At 44.4% G+C, this 22,036-nt stretch overlaps 1 protein-coding gene across 1 annotated transcript in view; it reads right to left on the bottom strand.

Moving 5' to 3' along the window:
* Positions 1-22,036, bottom strand: part of castor2 (cytosolic arginine sensor for mTORC1 subunit 2) — a 34,381-nt gene that overhangs the window by 2,405 nt on the left and 9,940 nt on the right. The window contains exons 2-8 of the mRNA XM_062959728.1: positions 14,720-14,790; positions 12,896-13,089; positions 10,386-10,518; positions 9,707-9,830; positions 7,242-7,340; positions 4,947-5,029; positions 4,596-4,690 (exon numbers count right to left, since the gene is read on the bottom strand). Coding sequence (XP_062815798.1) covers positions 4,596-4,690; positions 4,947-5,029; positions 7,242-7,340; positions 9,707-9,830; positions 10,386-10,518; positions 12,896-13,089; positions 14,720-14,790 — 799 coding nt within the window. The remainder of the gene's footprint in view (positions 1-4,595; positions 4,691-4,946; positions 5,030-7,241; positions 7,341-9,706; positions 9,831-10,385; positions 10,519-12,895; positions 13,090-14,719; positions 14,791-22,036) is intronic.

The following is a 22,036-nucleotide window of genomic DNA, read 5'->3' as shown; positions in this document are numbered from 1 at the left end:
CATTGAAAGCAGTGATTGTTGCTTTCAGAGTTAAATCAAGTAATCTCATTCATTTTGGTTTTTTTACGTTACGACACAGGTTATGGGCCCAGTCTCATGTCTCAGTGCCACATCCATAATATTTCCCCCCAAAGTGCCCTAGACTTACACCCGAGGTTGACTATACATGAGAAAATACGGTAAGTTAAGTACAGACTTAATTCAACAATGGATCTCATCTAGGTGGATTACATTCAGTTTCGTTGGGCAAGACTGATGAATCTAAATCCATAATATTGCTCTCGAGAACTGCCCTAGACTTACACACGAGGTTGATGTAGACACGAGTAAATACGGTAGGTTACGTGTGGACTTAACCTATCATGTCCCCATGTGAGCCGCCCCGAGTCACTTTGGGGGATATGGAGGTGGGGGTACAAGAATAAAATTACTATTATCATTATTCAGTGGATTAGATTCAGTTTCTTTGGACTAGGCTGATTACCGTATATACTCTAAGATAAGCCGAGTTTTTCAGCCCTTATTTATGAGCTGAAAAAGCCTCCCCCGGCTTATAATCAGGTCAAGGTCAAGATGGCAGCGGAGCCTGGAGGCTGTTGCTTGCAAGATATGATATATTTATCTCTCATCTTCCCCTCCCTTGTCAGTGTGTTTTCTTTTCCAAAGCCTCCCTCGCTCTTAACCAAGGGAATGTTTTGAAAAGAGAAAGAAGCCCTTGCAAGTCAGGAAGAAATATCATACACCCATTAATTTTATAGAACAATTTTTCCCTGAAATATTTGTTAATCTCTGCTACAGATATATAGGCATTTCCCCTTGCAAGCCTTTGCAATCCCTATGTACCTATATATTTCTATCTATCTACATTAATTTTATATATGAATTTCCCCCTCATATGTTTGCAAGTTTTTGCAAATCTATATCGATATAGATATCTAGAGATTTCAATGTACCTGTATATATCTGTGTGTATACATTCTTTTATATATGAAGTTTTGCCTCACATCTTTGCAAGTCTTTGCAAATCTTATACAGATTTAATTATCTACATATAGAGAGATGTCTAGATAGATATATATGAAAATATTGTAAATATTGCAGGGGAAATGCAAACACAGAAAGAGATTTCTAGATAGATATAAACATAACTATATAGGGCTTGCAAATATTGCAGGAGGGAAATGCACATATATAGAGAGAGGATTTGCAAACATTTCAGGGGAAAATGCATATGTGAAATTAGTATATATAATTATAGATCTATATCTAGCTCTGCATTGTTTACGTAGGCATTGAATGTTGGCCTGTTACTATGTTGGAAGCTGGCCTGAGTCCCCACGGGAAATAGGGTACAAATGAAGTTTTTATGATGATGGTGATGATGATGATGATGATTATTATTATTAAGTTATTGTTAATACCATATTGTTTTTGTTGACCCTACTTTTCCACTTATAGAGCTAGTTTACTGTTTTTCTTTGAAATACGGTAAATTAACCAACTGCTGCCTCAATATAATTTCATTGGGATCTATTTTCATTTTGAAATGTACCCGTAGCTGCTGCATTTTCCACTCTCATCTTATACCCAAGTCAATACGTTTCCCCAGTTTTTGTGGTAAAATTAGGTGCCTCAGCTTGTATTCGGGTTGGCTTATACTCGAGTATATCTGGTAGATCCAAGCCATAACGTGTCAAGAAGTACCGTATATACTGGTGTATCAGCCAAGACGAATTATGGATTTTGATTACGACTGATGGAGAAGTTGAGACCCATTTATACGTGAGTCTATAGGGCGAGTTTCCCCCAGGATGAGCTTCCCTTCACCTCCAAATCGGGATTTTCCCCGGCCTCTCATCTCCGGAGCGAGAAATAGGCCAGTGTGTTAGCTTTCAGGCAGGCGTTGATGGACGTATCTTATCAGCGGGGTAAATGTTCCACAAAACAAACCCAACGGAGCTGAACGTCTAACCTTTGCTATCGGAGATGGTGTTGACTTTGGGCCGCAGGATACACATTAGGCTGAGAAAGAGGGCAGCGCGGAAGGCAAAAAGGCTTTAAGTGCATGGAGGGGGTCACGCGGATCTGCCGCATGAGCTTTTAGTGGGTGAAGAGGTCGGGAAAGATGTGGAGACGCGCGACAACGGTAATGGAAACCATTATGGGGATGGAAAGGGAGGGATACTCTTAGTCAGGTGCTACTATCGATAATAATAATAATAATAATAATAATAATAATAATAATAATAATAAATCAGTACAAGAAAACCGCACTACAAACTAGAGCTGACAGCTGGCACAACAAAGCATTGCATGGAAAGTTCCTTGACAAAATTGAAGGAAAAGCTGACGAGGAGAAGACCTGGCTAAGGCTCATGAAAGGGACCCTGAATAAGGAGACAGAAGGCCTGATCCTTGCAGCCCAGGAGCAAGACATCAGGACAAAGGCAAGTAAGGCCAAGATCGAAAAATCAGCTGATGACCCAAAATGCAGACTCTGCAAAGAAACCGACGAAACCACTGATCATATCCTCAGCTGCTGTAAGAAAATCGCACAGACAGACTACAAACAGAGGCACAACTATGTGGCCCAAATGATTCATTGGAACTTATGCCTCAAGTACCACCTCCCAGCAGCAAATAACTGGTGGGATCACAAACCTGCAAAAGTATTGGAAAATGAGCACGCAAAGATACTGTGGGACTTCCAAATCCAGACTGACAAAGTTCTGGAACACAACACACCAGATATCACAGTTGTGGAAAAGAAAAAGGTTTGGATCATTGATGTTGCCATTCCAGGTGACAGTCGCATTGAGGAAAAACAACAGGAAAAACTCAGCCGCTATCAGGACCTCAAGATTGAACTTCAAAGTACAGGTAGTCCTGGTGGTGATCGGCACACTGGGTGCCGTGCCAAAAGATCTCAGCCGGCATTTGGAAACAATAGACATTGACAAAATCACGATCTGCCAACTGCAAAAGGCCACCCTGCTGGGATCTGCGCGCATCATCCGAAAATACTTCACACAGTCCTAGACACTTGGGAAGTGTTCGACTTGTGATTTTGTGATACGAAATCCAGCAGATCTATCTTGTTTGCTGTGTCATACAATAATAATAATAATAGTAGTAGTAGTAGTAGTAGTAATAATAACAATAATGTAGAGTCTCAGTTATGCGACATAAACAGACAGGCAGAATGTTGGATGAGCAAAACTGTTGGATAATAGGGAGGGTGGCAGAAGAAGGAGCTTCGTTCCCTGTTGCTGGGGAAGAGCCGCCTCCTCCTCCTCCTCAGCAGGCTGGCCATCGAGGAAGAGGAGGAGGAAGCTTCTGTCGCCGCTGCTCCTTTGCTGCCCGCCCACCCTCCCTCGCTCACTGGCTCACTCACTGGGATGGGTCCCAGCAGCAACGGCAGGACCAGGACCCAGCCCAGTGAGTGAGTGAATGAGTGAGGGCGGGCAAACGAAGGTAAGCAGCAAAGGCTTACCTTTCCCGCTCACTTACTAGGCCAGGTCCCAGCAGTGATGGTGGCAGTGGCAGCAGAAGCAGGACCCGGCCTGGTGAGTAAGTGAGTGAGTGAGGGCAGGCGAGCGAAGGTGGGCGGCAAAGGCCTCCCTCCCTTGCTCACTCGCTCACTCACTTACTCACCAGGCCAGGTCCTGGCAGTGACGGCGGCAGTGGCGGCAGAACCAGGACCTGGCCTGGTAAGTGAATAAGTGAGTGAGGGCAGGCGAGCAAAGGTGGACGGCAAAGGCCCTCCCTCGCTCACTCACTCACCAGGCTGGGTTCCAGCAGCGACGGTGGCAGAACCAGAACTCAGCCTAGTGAGTGAGGGCAGGTGAGTAAAGGTGGGTGGCAAAGGCCTCCCTCGCTCACTCACTCACTCACAAGGCCGGGTCCTGGCAGTGACGGCTGCAGTGGCAGCAGAACCAGACCGGCCTGGTGAGTGAGTGAGTGAGTGAGGGCAGGTGAGCAAAGGTGGGCGGCAAAGGCCTCCCTCCCTTGCTCACTCACTCACTCAAGTACTCACCAGGTCGGGTCCTGGCAGCGATGACGGCAGTGGCGGCAAAACCAGACCCGGCCTGGTGAGTGAGTAAGTGAATGAGGGCAGGTGAGCAAAGGTGGGTGACAAAGGCCTCCCTCCCTTGCTCACTCACTTACTCACCAGGCCGGGTCCTGGCAGTGACGGCAGCAGTGGCAGCAGAACCAGACCCGACCTGGTGAGTGAGTGAGTAAGTGAGTGAGGGCAGGTGAGCAAAGGTGGGCGGCAAAGGCCCTCCTTGCTCACTCACTCACCCACCCACCCACCAGGCCGGATCCCGGCAGCAATGGCGGCAGTGGTGGCAGAAGCAGAACCTGGCCTGGTGAGTGAGCCAACGAGCAAGGGAAAACGTCAAAGGTGGCCGCTGTGGCCGGATAATACGGTGCATCGGATGAGCGGAAGTCGGATAAGCGGGGCTCTACTGTAATAAAACTTTATGTATGTACCACTCCATCTTGAGAGGACTCAGGGCCCACTCTGTACCATTGTAAGTTTGCGATTATATGTTTCTTATAAATTAAATATCAGACCGCTTGCGATGACTTACCAGTGCATGGTCGAACTTAAAAGTACTAATGTAATAAGCCGGGATGTCAGCCGCCGCCAAAGGCTCCGAGATCTGGGCCACGATTCCACATTCATCTGCAAGAACAACCGAACAAACTCATTAAAACGGAACAGGAATGATCTGGGCACATGGACGGTTTCCTTGGTAAGCCTAGTTGGCCAAGAATATTGAATGCGACCGCCGTTCGTACACATCCCAAGGATGTAACTCCTATTTGATAATATCGATACACATAATAAAAGTGAAAATAGGTATGTGTGTGTGGGGGGTGTCCAATTATTATTATTATTGTTGTGGTTGCTGTTGTTTTCTTGACTGCCATCAACGTACCAAAACCAAGGGGCTGCCCGCCGATGCGGACCATCTTCCAGAGCTCCCCAGACGCGCTTGTAAACAACAAATTATTAGGGAATCTGGAAGAGATACACACAGAGAATGAATGAATAAGATCTGCCCCAATACGATACTATATCTATATATATAAAAGAGTGATGGCATCAGGGCAGTGGACAAAACAACAAAACTACAGGCCCCCCAACCTCGAAATTTGACAACACAACCCATCATCCACGGCTCTAGGTTGATACAACAAAAAGAAAAGAAAAATAAAGTCCTAATTAGAGGGAGAGGAATAATTGTTTTTATCCAATTGCTGCCAGTTAGAAGGCTAAGCTCCACCCACTTGGTCTCCTAGCAACCGACTCAGCCCAGAGGACAGGCAGAGTTAGGCCTCACTTAGGCCTCTTCCACAGATTATCTAATTTCCACTGGATTATATGGCAGTGTAGACTAAAGGCCCTTCCACACAGCTATATAACCCATTTAGAATCTTATATTCTCTGCTTTGAACTGGATTATTTTGACTCCACACTGCCATATAATCCACTTCAATGTGCATTTTATACAGCTGTGAAGAAGGGGCCTCATATAATCCAGTTCTGAGCAGATAATTTAAGATTATCAATATACAGTAGAGTCTCACTTATTCAATATAAACAGGCCTGCAGAACGTTGGATAAAAGAATATGTTGGATAATAAGAAGGGATTCGGGAAAAGCCTATTAAACATCAAATTAGGTAATCATTATACAAATTAAGCACCAAAACATCATGTTATACAACAAATTTGACAGAAAAAGTAGTTCCATGCGCAGTAATGCTATGTTGTAATTACTGTATTTACAAATTTACCACCAAAATATCACAATGAATTTAAAACACTGACTACAAAAACATTGACTACGAAAAGGCAGAGTGCGTTGGATAATCCAGAACATTGGATAAGCGAATGTTGGATAAGTGAGATTCTACTGTAATATGAAATAATTGCTGTGGTAGAATAATACAGAACAATATAATTTCTAAAACCAGGACAGTAAATAAAGACCAACACTCTGAAAGCAGGGAAATTGGGAGTTCCAGAAAGGAAACAATCAGGGCCAGCTAACACCTCCCAACAAAAAATTCACTCGGGGAGGAAGCAGCCAGTCTTTAAAGCTGCAAGTCCATTACATGCTAATCATTTTGCCTAATTGCAGCATTCATACTTGCCTCCAACAGACAAAAAAAATCAGAAATACTGTATATTCAAAAGCTTTAGGAAATAATATCCCCTGATGGTGCAGCGTGTGAAAGCGCTGAGCTGCTGAACTTCTGGACCGAAAGGTCGCAGGTTTGAATTGGGGGAGCAGAGAGAGCCCCCACTGTTAGCCCCAGCTTCTGCCAACCCTAAACTTCAAAAACATGCAAATGTGAGTAGATCAATAGGTACTGCTCCAGCAGGAAGGTAACGGCACTCCATGCAGTCATGACCTTTTAGGAGTCTACGGACAACGCCAGATCTTCGGCTTAGAAATGGAGATGAGCACCAACCCCCAGAGTCAGACACGACTGCACTTAATGTCAGGGGAAAACGTTTACCCTTTACCTTAACTACCACCAATTCCTGAATATTCCCATACCACCATACTTCGCCACAGCAACGCGTGGCCGGGCACAGCTTATATATATATATATATATATACTAGCTGTGCCCGGCCACACGCTGTGGCTAGGACTTTATTTTTCTTTTCTTTTTGTTGTATGAACGTAGAGCCGTGGATGAGAGGTTGTGCTGTCAATTTTCGAGGTTGTGGGGCGTTCAGTTTAGTTGTTTTGTCCGGTGCCGTGATTCCATTACCCTTTTATATATATACTAGCTGTGCCCGGCCACGCGTTGCTGTGGCGAAGTATGGTGGTATGGGAAATAAAGTATTGAGGAATTGATGGTAGTTAAGGTAAAGGGTCCCCTGGGCTGAGTGGGTTGCTAGGAGACCAAGTGAGCAGAGCTTAGCCTTCTAACTGGCAGCAATTGGATAAAACCAGTTATTCATCTCCCTCTAATTAAGACTTTATTTTTCTTTTCTTTTTGTTGTATCAACCTAGAGGCATGGATGAGGGGTTGTGCTGTCAATTTTCGAGGTTGTGGGGTGTTTACTTTTGTTGTTTTGTCCGCTGCCATGATGCCATCACTCTTTTATATATATAGATGGAAAAACGATGCATCCGACAGGACCTATATTCCATCTGGAGATTGGGAGTGTCTGACAACATCGTATCCCAGGAAACCCGGTTGGAAAGTCTTACCTTTTCTGTGTCTGGACATCCATCACCAAAGAAATGTAACCCTCAATGAGAGAAAAGGAGAAGAAGCGGATGTGACCAGAGTCTTCGGGATCTTTTACTCTGCAGGAAAGAAGATGCCACGGCTGAGTGTTGAAATAAATACCTTCGAGGCACAAATCGAGACCTTTTTGAGTCGGGTGGGGATGGGAGATGCCTTCGTATCTGTGCTGGTACGGCTGTACCAGAAACTCCGACTTTATTTTCTTGCTGCTAATGTTTGCAATCATAGGACAGGCCGCCTGTCAATCATCAAGTTTGGTTCCGCCCTTTGTTCAGGGCTCTGGGAGGGAAGGAGCCATTTTTAAGTTAGTCTCACTTAAGGAAGCTAAGCTATAGGACGTAGACCAGCTCGTCCCGTAGAAAAGCTTCATATCTCAATAACATCCGGGGATATAGAACATCCGAGAAAACAGAAATGGAAATTCCAGGGGAAAAGGTCCCAAAGGCTCTGGCGAGAGCTTACAGCCTCTCAGCCTCACAGTTCCTAAGGGAAACAGCCCTAAAGTTTCCAAAGAAACCTCGGCACCACAGATCCACGCAACCCCAGCTGAAACATCTACAAGCCTTGGTTGGTAGGTCTACTCGATACCCAGACGCACTTGGAATCGGTAGTGGGTCCCACATCAGCTAGGCCCATATAATAGACAGCCTGGGAGAGGTTATAAGAGGGTTTTCACAGTTATCTAAAGCCAATTGCCTGTCCCCTGGGGACAAGACTGAAAGGGGAGGTAAACAAAAGTTGTGTCTGTTAAATCACAGTAATGTTACGCATATATATCCAACAAAATATTAATACGCAGCGGTGTAGTATTTCTAAAATAGATATTACAGGGTTAAATTCTCATAAGTATGTGTACATATAGCAAAACAAAAAAACCTTAGTATAATACTCTATGTAGAGCAACGCAGGAATTGAATGTAAGTTATCGTATGCATGTTTTTTTAGTCGTTGACATTTATAATATTATTTATCGGTTATTCTGTGTGAGTGGGTGCCTTTTGGCATATCTATTGTTTTTTGTCTGTTGATATTTATGTAGGAACGAGAATTCAACGAGAATATAGCGTCTCTGCAACCTAATTGTCCTTTAAAAAAAACCTGAAGAAGGGCTCGACCCGAAACAAAGATAAAAAACCCGGGACTCTTTGTCGTGCATCCTTTCAAGGACGCAACAAACATTTCTCATATCAGAGACTTCCTTCATTTCTACTTATCTACCTCTTCCTTATATGCAGAAAAGCAAAAGAAGACAACTACTGTGCAACTATAATACTGTTATAGAAAGTCGCAAAAGAGTGAATTGAACTCTAACTATTTTGTTACTTATGCATATATGAGTAAAAGCTTAACCCTGTACTATATGTTTTAAGCAGTAGAGTGAATTAAACTCAAACTGTTTTGCTATATGTACACATACTTGTGAGAATTTAACCCTGTAATATCTATTTTAGAAATACTACACCGCTGCGTATTAATATTTTGTTGGATATATATGCATAACATTACTGTGATTTAACAGACACAACTTTTGTTTACCTCCTCTATACTGTATAGATATCTGTGACTTTTTGGACAAGACTGAAAGGGCCAACAGTTTATTAAGGAAACCTTGAAGTGTTATTTGACTCCTTGAAGATTTATTATTTGTTCAACAATAAAGACTTTGTTATTTCATTAAAGACTCAAAGGACTATCCTTTTCAGGAAAACCCTCAAGAACCTCTCTTTAGGCACCCTGGCTTCCTGCTGGGCATAAAGTATACATCCTATACAAAGACAATAGCTACAGGCCCAGCACGTGACAGAACAGTATCACTTGGAACTCAAAGCCAACGCCCCTCTTCCTTTGCTTTCCCTCTGCTCGGAGTCCAAAAAGGGTAGGAACTGGGATGTATAGTGCACGTTCAACCTGTTGTAGTTCACCTACATCCAGAGAGCACTGTGAACTCAAACAACGATGGATCTGGGCCAAACATGGCACACATCCTTGATATGACGAAATTTGATTACTGGAAGGGTTTATGGGGAAGTGACCTTCTTTTCTGGGAGTTGTAGTTCACCCACAACCAATGAAACTGTGACCTCCATCAATGATGGAACAAACTTGGCACACAAAACCCTAGTGGAGGAGTTTGAGGGAACTGACTCATCATAGTGGCAGTTGTAGTTCACCCCACAGCCAGAGAGCAGACTCAACCCCACCCGTGATGCATCCAGAGGAAACTTGCCCAACATAACAAATTTTAAGTACTGACGGAGTTTCTGGGGGTTCACCTGGTATGATGTGAGTTGTAGTTCATGCACAATCTTCTGCATTTTGGACAATTACAAATTGACTTTTTCAACTAACCCGAGCAATGTCGGGGACCCAAGCTAGACAGACAATAAAATAGGTGGTTTGGTAAAACAAAAAACACGCCAATTACCCATTGGAGTAAAACATGACATCCATCAGGAGTGTAGCCACGGAAGGAAGGGTGTCCGGGTCCAGGCTGGTGACGCAGAACATGTTACTTGGACTGGAAAGTGGGTGGACGACGGGTCTCTGAACTGAAGGAGAGGGAGAAAAAAACGCAAGACTTCATTTCGACCGACTTTCAGAACTTTCAACAAGAATGAGATCTTGGAGTCTTTGTGGACAACATGAGCCGACATTGTGATGCAGCAGCTCAAAAAGCCAATGGGATTTTTGGCTGCATCCAAAGGTGCCTGGACTCGACACTTCCAGATGAATTAATTTCAATTTTAAAAAATCCCATGTATATAGAAAACTAGCATGTCAGGAAGAACATCTATTACCCATTTCCATGACATTCTACTTGGAGTCCTTGTGGACAACATGAGCCGACATTGTGATGCAGTAGTTCAAAAAGCCAATGGGATTTGGGGCTGCATCCAAAGGTGCCTGGCCTCGACCCTTGCAGATGAATTAATATAACTTTTTAAAAATCCCATGTATATAGAAAACTAGCATGTCAGGAAGAACATCTATCACCCATTTCCCTGACATTCTACTTGGAGTCCTTGAGGACAACATGAGCCGACATTGTGATGCAGCAGCTCAAAAAGCCAATGGAATATAGGAGGAGGCGAGAAGAGGCCTACCCAGTTTGGGCTTCATAAATCCATTGGATATTCCATGGTTGTCAGCCGCCACTGTCTCCCCGTTCACGACCCGGAGGATGGTGAACTCCGAAGCCAGCGTGTGCATCACAAAAGGCAGGTCCCGTTCACGTACCTGGAGTGGAGAAGGGGAAAAAAATTGCTGGTGAAAACAAGTACCATGTTAATGTGATGCTTGGATTGAATGATATTGTCTGATTGGGGTCTAGTGAGGGCCTATAAAGGTCTGGAAAGGCTGAAGACACCATCCTAAAAACGGAACCCGGAAAACTGCATCATGGAGGGTAAAAGAGGTGAAGAATTACTAATGCTAATGAGAAATCCAGAAATTGATTTTTTTGGTGTAAACAACACATGTTTACATAGTCAAACACAGTGTAACTTTAAGAAGGAAGTCAAACAACCCATCTGTTCCTGTTCCGCCCCCACACTAGTTATTTATTTGGAAGGTGTCTGTGGTGCAGGGAACAGATCGAATGCTACACATTTGAAGTAAAAACAATGTATTAAATTACATTAAATTAAATCTCAGGGCCAGACGAAAGATGGAGAAAACCATCTCCTGAAAATGGTGAAGCCATGGCAATTTTCAGGGGCAGAAGACGAAAGATGGAGGAAGCCATGGCCAGAAGATGGAGGAAGCCACAGGCAGTTTCATGACCAAACGAGAGGAAGATGGAGGAAGTCTTCTCCCAAAGATGGAGGAAGCCATGGCCAGAAGATGGAGGAAGCCACGGACAGTTTCATGACCAAACGAGGGGAAGATGGAGGAAGTCTTCTCCCAAAGATGGAGGAAGCCATGGCCAGAAGATGGAGGAAGCCACGGACAGTTTCAGGACCAAACAAAATGAAGATGGAGGAAGTCTTCTCCCAAAGATGGAGGAAGCCATTGCCAGAAGATGGAGGAAGCCACAGGCAGTTTCATGACCAAACGAGGGGAAGATGGAGGAAGTCTTCTCCCAAAGATGGAGGAAGCCATGGCCAGAAGATGGAGGAAGCCATGGACAGTTTCATGACCAAACAAGAGGAAGATGGAGGAAGTCTTCTCCCAAAGATGGAGGAAGCCATGGCCAGAAGATGGAGGAAGCCACGGACAGTTTCATGACCAAACAAAATGAAGATGGAGGAAGTCTTCTCCCAAAGATGGAGGAAGCCATGGCCAGAAGATGGAGGAAGCCACGGACAGTTTCATGACCAAACGAGAGGAAGATGGAGGAAGTCTTCTCCCAAAGATGGAGGAAGCCATGGCCAGAAGATGGAGGAAGCCACGGACAGTTTCATGACCAAACGAGAGGAAGATGGAGGAAATCTTCTCCCAAAGATGGAGGAAGCCATGGCCAGAAGATGGAGGAAGCCATGGACAGTTTCAGGACCAAACAAAATGAAGATGGAGGAAGTCTTCTCCCAAAGATGGAGGAAGCCATGGCCAGAAGATGGAGGAAGCCACAGGCAGTTTCATGACCAAACGAGGGGAAGATGGAAGAAGTCTTCTCCTAAAGATGGAGGAAGCCATGGCCAGAAGATGGAGGAAGCCACGGACAGTTTCATGACCAAACAAAATGAAGATGGAGGAAGTCTTCTCCCAAAGATGGAGGAAGCCATGGCCAGAAGATGGAGGAAGCCACGGACAGTTTCATGACCAAACGAGAGGAAGATGGAGGAAATCTTCTCCCAAAGATGGAGGAAGCCATGGCCAGAAGATGGAGGAAGCCATGGACAGTTTCATGACCAAACAAAATGAAGATGGAGGAAGTCTTCTCCCAAAGATGGAGGAAGCCATGGCCAGAAGATGGAGGAAGCCACAGGCAGTTTCATGACCAAACGAGGGGAAGATGGAGGAAGTCTTCTCCCAAAGATGGAGGAAGCCATGGCCAGAAGATGGAGGAAGCCATGGACAGTTTCATGACCAAACAAGAGGAAGATGGAGGAAGTCTTCTCCCAAAGATGGAGGAAGCCATGGCCAGAAGATGGAGGAAGCCACAGGCAGTTTCATGACCAAACGAGGGGAAGATGGAGGAAGTCTTCTCCCAAAGATGGAGGAAGCCATGGCCAGAAGATGGAGGAAGCCACAGGCAGTTTCATGACCAAACGAGGGGAAGATGGAGGAAGTCTTCTCCTAAAGATGGAGGAAGCCATGTACAGAAGATGGAGGAAGCCATGGACAGTTTCATGACCAAACAAAATGAAGATGGAGGAAGTCTTCTCCCAAAGATGGAGGAAGCCATGGCCAGAAGATGGAGGAAGCCACAGGCAGTTTCATGACCAAACAAGAGGAAGATGGAGGAAGTCTTCTCCCAAAGATGGAGGGAGCCATGGCCAGAAGATGGAGGAAGCCATAGGCAGTTTCAGGACCAAACAACATCAACAATCAAATATAATACAGACAAACAAATAGATACTCATTAGTAGTGTATTAGGATGACATGATGACCTATAGACACTATAGGTCTGGAAACCTTCCCCCACTGTCAGCTTGCATGGCATTTCCTTACCAAGATGAAGTCTGTCTGATAGGTGGAGAGCATGAACACGGAGATGTTTTGATCCGCCAGAGGCGCAATCACCGACTTAGCAATCTTGGTCACCCCGATGGGCTGGGAGGTGGAGAAGCCGCCTCCTCCGGACACCACGTTGAGCGCCAACCACGTCGCGTCCGCCACGCTCAGATGCTCGGACGCCGGGAGCTCTGGAGGGAGCAAAGACCAAAAATATCTCAAAGGATCTGCAAGGATGAGTTCGACCAAGACCGGTCAGAGTTGGTTTGTGGCCGTACTTTATTTGACCTTTATTTAAGTTACATCAGTCCTAGATCTGGCTCGTCACCTCCGGATTCGGGTGCAACCCCTATGGATGTGAGTCAACTCCAATTCCCATCATCACCCTCCCCCAATCCACCAATATTTTAAGTTGGGTCATGATGGGAATGTGGGCCAAGTTTGGGAGATTCACACGACTCTCTGGATGTGGATGGACTACTACTCTCAACATCCTCTATTAATTCCCTTCTAAACCCCACCAGTATGTTGTTGGATTGATTCAGATCCATCAAACCTTGTAGGACTTTTTGTGGATCAAACATATACATAAATATTAGGCATGTCCGATCGATGAAAAAAATGTTTCAATTCTCGTTTCTAAAGTAGGGGGCGCTGGCGCTCCGATATAGAAAGTATTTCCGATTTTTTTCACCCAAAAATTTCGGATATTTCCGAAAATTCGTAATGATTCTAAATGTTTCTGAAGTGGTGGACGCGCATGCGCAATCGCCACACAAAAAAAGGAACGGGGGGGGACTTTTACAGGGCTCTCTCCCCCTCATTTCTTGAGCTATCCTCATCAAATTTGCAAGTTGTGCAAAGATACTTTGAAAACTAGAAATTCCCTTGCTCTATTTGTAAGCAAGGACGACACTGGAAATCAATGGTGTCTCTAGCTATGTAATCCCATAAGCCTTAACCCAATGCCTTCAATTAGAAATGGACCAGTGACCACCACGCCAAGCAATGCCCTGGCAAGGAGTGCAAAGATACTTTGAAAACTAGAAATTCCCTTGCTAAGAGAAAGAACCAGCAACAAAACCCTAAACCTTTCTCCAAACCCCTCTGTGGGAACAGCCAGACTGGGCCACTTTACCCTCTCCCTCCAGACACGAGGCTAGCAGCAACGGACACCAGACCACCACCCTCTCAGCGCAAAACCCAGCCCAGAATGGCTTGAGGCGAAGCTTCTGATTGGCCGGGGAGTGGCAGCCATGTTAGGCTGCGCTAAGCTCCCATTCAAAAAAATTAAAAAAAAATTTTTTTTAAATATATTAAAAAAACATTTGAGGGGGAAGAAAATTAATGAAACATTAAGAGACAATTAGAGAATGGGCCAACAATGGTTCGAATTACATTGCTGGTTGCGCTGTGAGACAATGTCTCGGAATGCGCATCAAAAAGCGAGAACAATCCGAAATAATTCCGATATATGATTCAAAACGATTTTTTGGACATGTCTAATAAATATACATACATACTTCAACTTGTATATACACAGGAGGGGATTAGGTACAGTAGTAGCACAAGAGGCCACTTCAATTGGCATAACATCATGCAGGACTAATACAGACTGGTCCTTAGTAATCGACAGGCATTCCTGATCTCAAAATTGCAAGAGAGCCATGAATTCCTGCTCCGCCGCATTAGAAGTTGAAAACCCAAGTGTATTTTTAGTTGCCACTTGATTACATAAGATTCATTATGTAACAAACCCTAGAGTTATGGGCACTTTGTTTGCTTCGCTTCTGGCACACCTCTCAGTCGCTGATAACTCACCGAGAAAGCCTTCTTCATCCACGATGATTGTATAGTCCTCGGGTGTCTCGGTCAGACTGAAGAATTTGCACCTAAAATAGAGAGAAACAGTCCAGTTTATTCACTGGCTGAGAACTAAACCCCTCTGCAAACTTAGTCTAACATCAAACCCAACGAGTTAAGGGTCTCTCAATCATGCCGGCAACACGACCAGGTGTCTACGGACACAGGTTCGACTTGGAGCACCTCCTCCAGAGCCGGAGATGAAAGGAGAAGCCTTTGCCGTTGTTCGTGTATTTGTGTCTCATTATATGTCATTATAACAAGGCATTGATGAGCACCACCTCCAGAGCCGGAGATGAAAGGAGAAGCCTTTGCCTTTGTTTGTGTATTTGTGTCTCATTATATGTCATTGTAACAAGGCATTGATGAGCACCGCCTCCAGAGCCGGAGATGAAAGGAGAAGCCTTTGCCTTTGTTCGTGTATTTGTGTCTCATTATATGTCATTGTAACAAGGCATTGATGAGCACCACCTCCAGAGCCGGAAATGAAAGGAGAAGCCTTTGCCTTTGTCCGTGTATTTGTGTCTCATTAAATGTCATTGTAACAAGGCATTGATGAGCACCACCTCCAGAGCCGGAGATGAAAGGAGAAGCCTTTGCCTTTGTTTGTGTATTTGTGTCTCATTAAATGTCATTATAACAAGGCATTGATGAGCACCGCCTCCTGTCAGGACCCAGGCTGCGGAGCACCAATAACCATGCGCAGAGACCAGAATCTATCTAATATCTTTATTAAGGAAATATATAAAGTCAATAAAAACAAGTGTAGAATATAGTTCAGAAGTAGACCTTTCAGGAAAGGTCAAATATAGTCCAGGGAAATAATGTCCAATATGTGATATTAAAGTCCAAAGTTATAATCCAATAACCGAAACACACACTTTGCCAAGCAAAGTGTGGGGAGAAGACAAGGTCCTTAAGTCCATAGAAACTTGGCAATTAGGCTGGAAAGCAAACTTGATACTTGGCTAGAACAAGACTTGAAACAAGGCAACAAGAGCAAAAACAAGGTCCGTGGTAAACGCGGGACAAGGCAAGGCTGGAAACTTGATCCGGGAAACAGGGAACTGGAGTACGAAGTCTACACACGATCTCACTCCTGAAGCTGACGAATTGACTCCGCAAGGTTTCCTTCGCGGCAAAACCCCTAAATAGGGTCTCGTTTCCCGCCAGAAGAACGCTTTCCCTGGAGAACTAGAAGTGAAACTCATCTCTGTCCAGATGCATGACTCCTTAGAATTTCCCAAGGGAAGCAGACCTAATCAGCTAATTGTTTGGCTGCGATTCTGGTGCTTCGGTGATTCGCCTCCCTAGCGCCTCTATCTTTATTATAATTGTCCTTTCGAGAAAACGGGGGAGAATTCTGCCCAAGGCTTGTTTGGCTGACTTCTTGAGGGCAAACATCCTCCAGGTGCAGGGGCTCCGTTTCTGGCTGAAACGGTGTAAATCCCATGTTTTCCTCTTCGTCTGCCACAATAGTACTAGGAACGGGACTACAAGGCCCATCACACCTCCAGAGCCGGAAACGAAAGGAGAAGCCTTTGCCTTTGTTCGTGTATTTGTGTCTCATTATATGTCATTGTAATAAGGCATTGATGAGCACCGCCTCCAGAGCCGGAGATGAAAGGAGAAGCCTTTGCCTTTGTTCGTGTATTTGTGTCTCATTATATGTCATTGTAATAAGGCATTGATGAGCACCGCCTCCAGAGCCGGAAATGAAAGGAGAAGCCTTTGCCTTTGTCCGTGTATTTGTGTCTCATTATATGTCATTGCACTCAAGGCACTGAATGTTTCCCTGTATATACTGTAATCCACTCTGAGTCCCCTCGAGAAGGGTGGGATATAAATAAGGTGTTGTCGTTATTATTATTATTATTCAATACTTATTCAGAATCCCAGAGAAACCGGCCATGCAATTCCGCCGGAGCAAAAACAACCGAGCCTCTTGTGGCACAAGTTTTATTTGGCCTCCCACTTTGGGGTGTGTGTTCTGTGCCAAGGAAAATGCGCCACAAGGGTCTCCGAAAAGTTTTCAAATTGTTTGTTTGTCGTTTGCATGTGTGCTGAGTTTCCCGTTGTCCGACCAAGTTGTCCGCCCCCCGGTTTGGGGAGGATCCAAGACTTGGTGCAAATCCCTCCATTCCAGGGAGGACGTGACCCTTTCGCCTCTCCCTTAATGGTCTTGTTTTTCAGAGGGAAGCAAAGTACAGGTTGTGCAATACGGTATTTCGGTCTGTCCTTTGTTTTTTTTCTTCTTCCCCCCTCCAGAGTCCAGAATAAACTTATTCATGGCATGGTTTCTTCGGTCAGTTTGCATGAAGGCTTATGTAAACGGAGGAGTCAGAATAGGTTAAGTGTGTGTCAGGGTGGTGGTCCGGCAAAGCTGGTCAAATATGTACTTTGCTTGATGTGTTTTGGATCTGGGAGATGAACCGCTTCCCTTGCTTTCCCTCATACATAGTTAATTTACTCACAAACTTCATTTACTCAGCGTACAGTTAGATTTCTTATTGGTTGAGAGTTTAAACAGTAATTCTCTAAAGCATTTTGTTTTCGTTTCTTCCTTGTTGCAAACAGACTAATGCAGTGGTTCCCAAACTTATTTGACCTGCCGTCCACTTTCTAGAAAAAAATATTACTCAGCACCCCCTGGAAAGAGGGGTGGGCGTGGCTCCTGCTCAAGAGGGCGGGGCTGAGCCTCTCCCCTAGTCCAAGATGCAGGGCTGCGAGGGGAGGTGAAGGTGGGCGGGGCCACAAATGGGTGGCCAGGACTGGGATGGGCAGAGTTACGAGCTCCGAGGCAGGGCTGAGCTTCTATCCCTGTCCTGCGGGGCCTGCCAGGACACAGGGGGCGGGGCTAGAGGAGGGGGCGTGGCCTCTTCCCAAGTGTCTGACAGGGATGAACCTCTATACCCCACCCCCGTGTTCTAACAAGCGCCTCAGGGGAGGTATAGCCCCGCCCTTTAGTCCTAAAAGGCCTCTCAGAAGAGGTATAGAGGCTCAGCCCTGTCTCGGGCTCTTGGAAGGAGGCCCCGCCCCCACCTCTAGCTCCGCCCTCTTTGTCCCAACAAGCGTCTCAGGAGAAGTATAGAGGCTCAGCCCTGTTTCACGCTCTTGGGAAGAGGCCCCGCCCCCACCCCTAGCCCCGCCCTTTAGTCCTAAAAGGCCTCTCAGGGGAGGTATAGAGGCTCAGCCCTGTCTCCAGCTCTTGGAAGGAGGCCCCGCCCCCTTCCCTAGCTCCGCCCTCTTTGTCCCAACAGGCATCTCAGGAGAGGTATAGATTCTCGGCCCTGACTCGGGCTCTTGGGAAGAAGCCACGCCCACTCCTCTAGCTCCGCCCCCTGTGTCCTAACAGGCGCCTTAGGTGCTCAGCCCTGTCTCCGGCACTTGGGAAGAGGCCCCGCCCCTCCTCTGGCTCCGCCCCATGTCCTAATAGGTGCCATCACCGCCCTCCTGGATTGCTGCAGTGCCCACCAGGGGGCAGTAGCGCCCACTTTGGGAATCACTGCTCTAAAGCATTCTATTTTAGTCTCTTGTTTGTTGCATACAGACTAACACTCTCTTCAGTCTACTACATTACTGAACATTTACTCAATACAGACCGACTACCCACAGCAGCCTATGAACACAACTAACTGCATACTGTATTGACTTTCTACACTGTAGTGATTTCTAAAATGGAGTCTCAGTCTGAATAGTCACATGGTCTATAGTCCCTCCCACAACCTTACATAACATAGAGTTAAGGGGGAAAATGCATACTAAATCTACACATACAATATAGTAAGCAATCACAATTATATACAAAACAAACTTTTCTATATAGTGCCCTCTTCTGGTTGCATTTGAGTGCTACATACTTACCAATAGGCTAGAAGCTAATCCTTTCTATCTATTTACTGCCCTCTGCTGGTGGCACCTGAGCGCTACATATATATTTCTTTACTTTTGGGGGTCTTTTGTCTGAAAATAGGGTCTGTTTTGCAATTGAAACTCTACAATTATTTATGTTGGGGAAGGACAAGTCTGTGTGCCAAGTGGGGTCCAGATCCATCAAGCCACGGAGAAGCCTTTGTGCTACAAAACAACCAACCAACCAACATACATACTTTGACTTATCTATATATATATATAAGAGTGATGGAATCAGGGCACCGGACAAAACAACAAAACTACAGGCCCCCCAACCTCGAAATTTGACAACACAACCCATCATCCACGCCTCTAGGTTGATACAACAAAAAGAAAAGAAAAATAAAGTCCTAATTAGAGGGAAAGGAATAATTGTTTTTATCCAATTACTGCCAGTTAGAGGGCTAAGCTCCGCCCACTTGGTCTCCTAGCAACCTACTCAGCCCAGAGGACAGGCAAAGTTAGGCCTCAGCCTCTTCCACACTGCCTATAAGATACAGATTATCTTATTTTAACTAGATTATATGGCCGTGTAGACTCAAGGCCCTTCCACACAGCTAGCTATATTACCCATTTATAAGCTTACTAGCTGTGCCCGGCCATGCTATGCTGTGGCGTTGTCTGGTGGTGTTGGTGAGAACTTGTTGAGGTAGTGGTGGTATTGAATGTCTGTTGTATGGTAGTCTTTATGTTTAGTATGCATTTGGTTGTTTGTGTACTGTGTAAGTGGTGAGGGTAGAGGGGGTCTATATCCCTGTGTAGTAGTGTATAGTTCTTATACGTTGTCCATGTGTTGTGAATGCTTGGATTGTGTCCTGCTGCATAGGAGAAAGGGTTGGGCTGATGGCCTTAGGGGTCTCTCCAAACTCTTGGATTCTATGCTTCTATTATTATTATTATTATTATTATTATTATTATTATTATTATTATCATCATCATCATCTTCATCATCATCATTATTATGTAGAGGCTGGATGGCCATTTGTCAGGAGTGCTTGGATTGTGTCCTCCTGCATGGTAGAAGGAATACCACCACTACCTCAACAATTTCTCATCAACACCACCAGACAACGCCACAGCAACGCGTGGCCGGGCACAGCTAGTGTATATATATATATATATATATATATATATATATATATATAAAGATTATTATGGGTAGGCAAAATGTGGGCTGGAGGGATTAGACCAGGGGTCCCCAAACTTTTTAAACAGAGGGCCAGTTCACGGTCCCTCAGACCGTTGGAGAGCCGGACTATAGTTTTTTTTTAAACTATGAACAAATTCCCATGCACACTGCATAGATCTTATTTTGAAGTAAACAAACAAAATGGGAACAAATACAGTCTCAATGTTAATAATAATCATAATAATAATAAAAACAATAAAGAGAATTGGAAGAGACCCTTTGGGCCATTGAGTCCAACCCCCTTCTACCTTTGTGCACCAAAAGCACAAGCAAAGCACCCCTGACAGATGGCCACCCAGCCTTAATGTTGTTAATAATAATAATAATAATAATAATAATAATACAGTAGAGTCTCACTTATCCAACACTTGCTTATACAACGTTCTGGATTATCCAACACATTTTTGTAGTCAATGTTTTCAATACATCATGATATTTTGGTGCTAAATTCGTAAATACAGTAATTACTATGTAGCATTACTGCATAGTGAACTATTTTTTCTGTCAAATTTGTTGTATAACATGATGATTTGGTGCTTAATTTGTAAAATCATAACCTAATTTGATGTTTAATAGGCTTTTCCTTAACACCTCCTTATTATCCAACATATTTGCTTATCCAACATTCTGCCGGCCCGTTTATGTTGGACAAGTGAGACTCTACTGTAATAATAATAATAATAATAATAATAATAATAATAGTAATAATAACTTCCCAAGTGTTTCCCATCCGAAAATACATCACACAGTCCTAAACGCTTGAGAAGTGTTTGACTTGTGATTTTGTGGTACGAAATCCAGCATATCTAACTTGTTTGCTGTGTCAGACTATGTCGTTGTGTCAATAATAATAATAATAATAATAATAAAATCACACAGGCCTAAATGCTTGGGAAGTGTTCGACTTGTGATTTTGGTGATACGAAATCCAGCATATCTATCTTTTTTGCTGTGTCATACAATAAATAATAATAATAATAATAATAATAATAATAATAATAATAATAATAATAATAATACATCACACAGTCCTAGACACTTGGAAAGTGTTCGACTTGTGATTTTGTGATACGAAATCCAGCATATCTAACTTGTTTGCTGTGTCAGACTATGTAGTTGTGTCAATAATAATAATAATAATAATAATAATATCACACAGGCCTAAATGCTTGGGAAGTGTTCGACTTGAGATTTTGTGATATGAAATCCAGCATATACATCTCATTTGCTGTGTTATACTGTGTCCTTCTGTCAACAACAACAACAACAATAATAATAAAGAGGGTTGGAAGAGACTCCTTGGGCCATTTAGTCCAACCCCCTTCTGCCTTTGTGCACCAAAAGCACTAGTAAAGCACCCCTTAATAATTAATAATTAATTAAATAATAATTAAAATACTATTATAAACAAGCAAAGTTTTGGAAGGCACGCACCAGGCGAGGGAGGAGGTGGGAAAGGCATGTGGAGGAGGAGGGAGCCGCCACCGTGGGGGCCGGATAAATGGCTTCGATGGGCCGCATGTGGCCCCCAGGCCTTAGTTTGGGGACCCCTGGATTAGACAATGGAGGTGCACATAGTTGGGGAAAACTATCCAAAACAGCAGAGCATCCAAAAATACGCAGAGATAGAAAACTTGTATTGTTGAAGGCTTTCATCGCCGGTATCACTGGGTTGCTGTGAGTTTTTCGGGCTGTATGGCCACGTTCCAGAAGCATTTCCTCCTGACCTCACAACCTCTGAGGATGCCTGACATAGATGTGGGCGAAACATTGGGAGAGAATGCTTCTGGAACACAAAAAACTCACCACAACCCAGAATGCTGTGAGCTGAATGCGCAACTAGTTGAGCATTCAGCTCACAGCAAGCAGAGCACGAAGGGCCATGTGGCTGTAAAGAATGTAGAGCTTAGGAGGCAAAAATCCAGAAGAAAGAGATACATGGGAAGGGATTTCCCTCAACCTATTCTCCTCATTGAGGACTGGAGACTTGGGCAGTGTGGGGTTGAATTCCAACACAGCTTCAAGTTAAAATGAGCTTTCCTTGAAAGGAGGCAAACAGCGAGGCCGTGTCACAGAACTGCTGACAGACATGCTCTCGCAGTGAAAAAAAAAAAGTACACAAACAATGAGAGATAAAGCTAAACCATATGCTCCGCTCCGCAAGTCACGATGGA

The sequence above is a fragment of the Anolis carolinensis genome, unplaced genomic scaffold, assembly GCF_035594765.1.
Source record: "Anolis carolinensis isolate JA03-04 unplaced genomic scaffold, rAnoCar3.1.pri scaffold_7, whole genome shotgun sequence".
Classification (NCBI taxonomy): Eukaryota; Metazoa; Chordata; class Lepidosauria; order Squamata; family Dactyloidae; genus Anolis; species Anolis carolinensis.
This window is presented reverse-complemented; position numbering and strand designations above follow the sequence as displayed.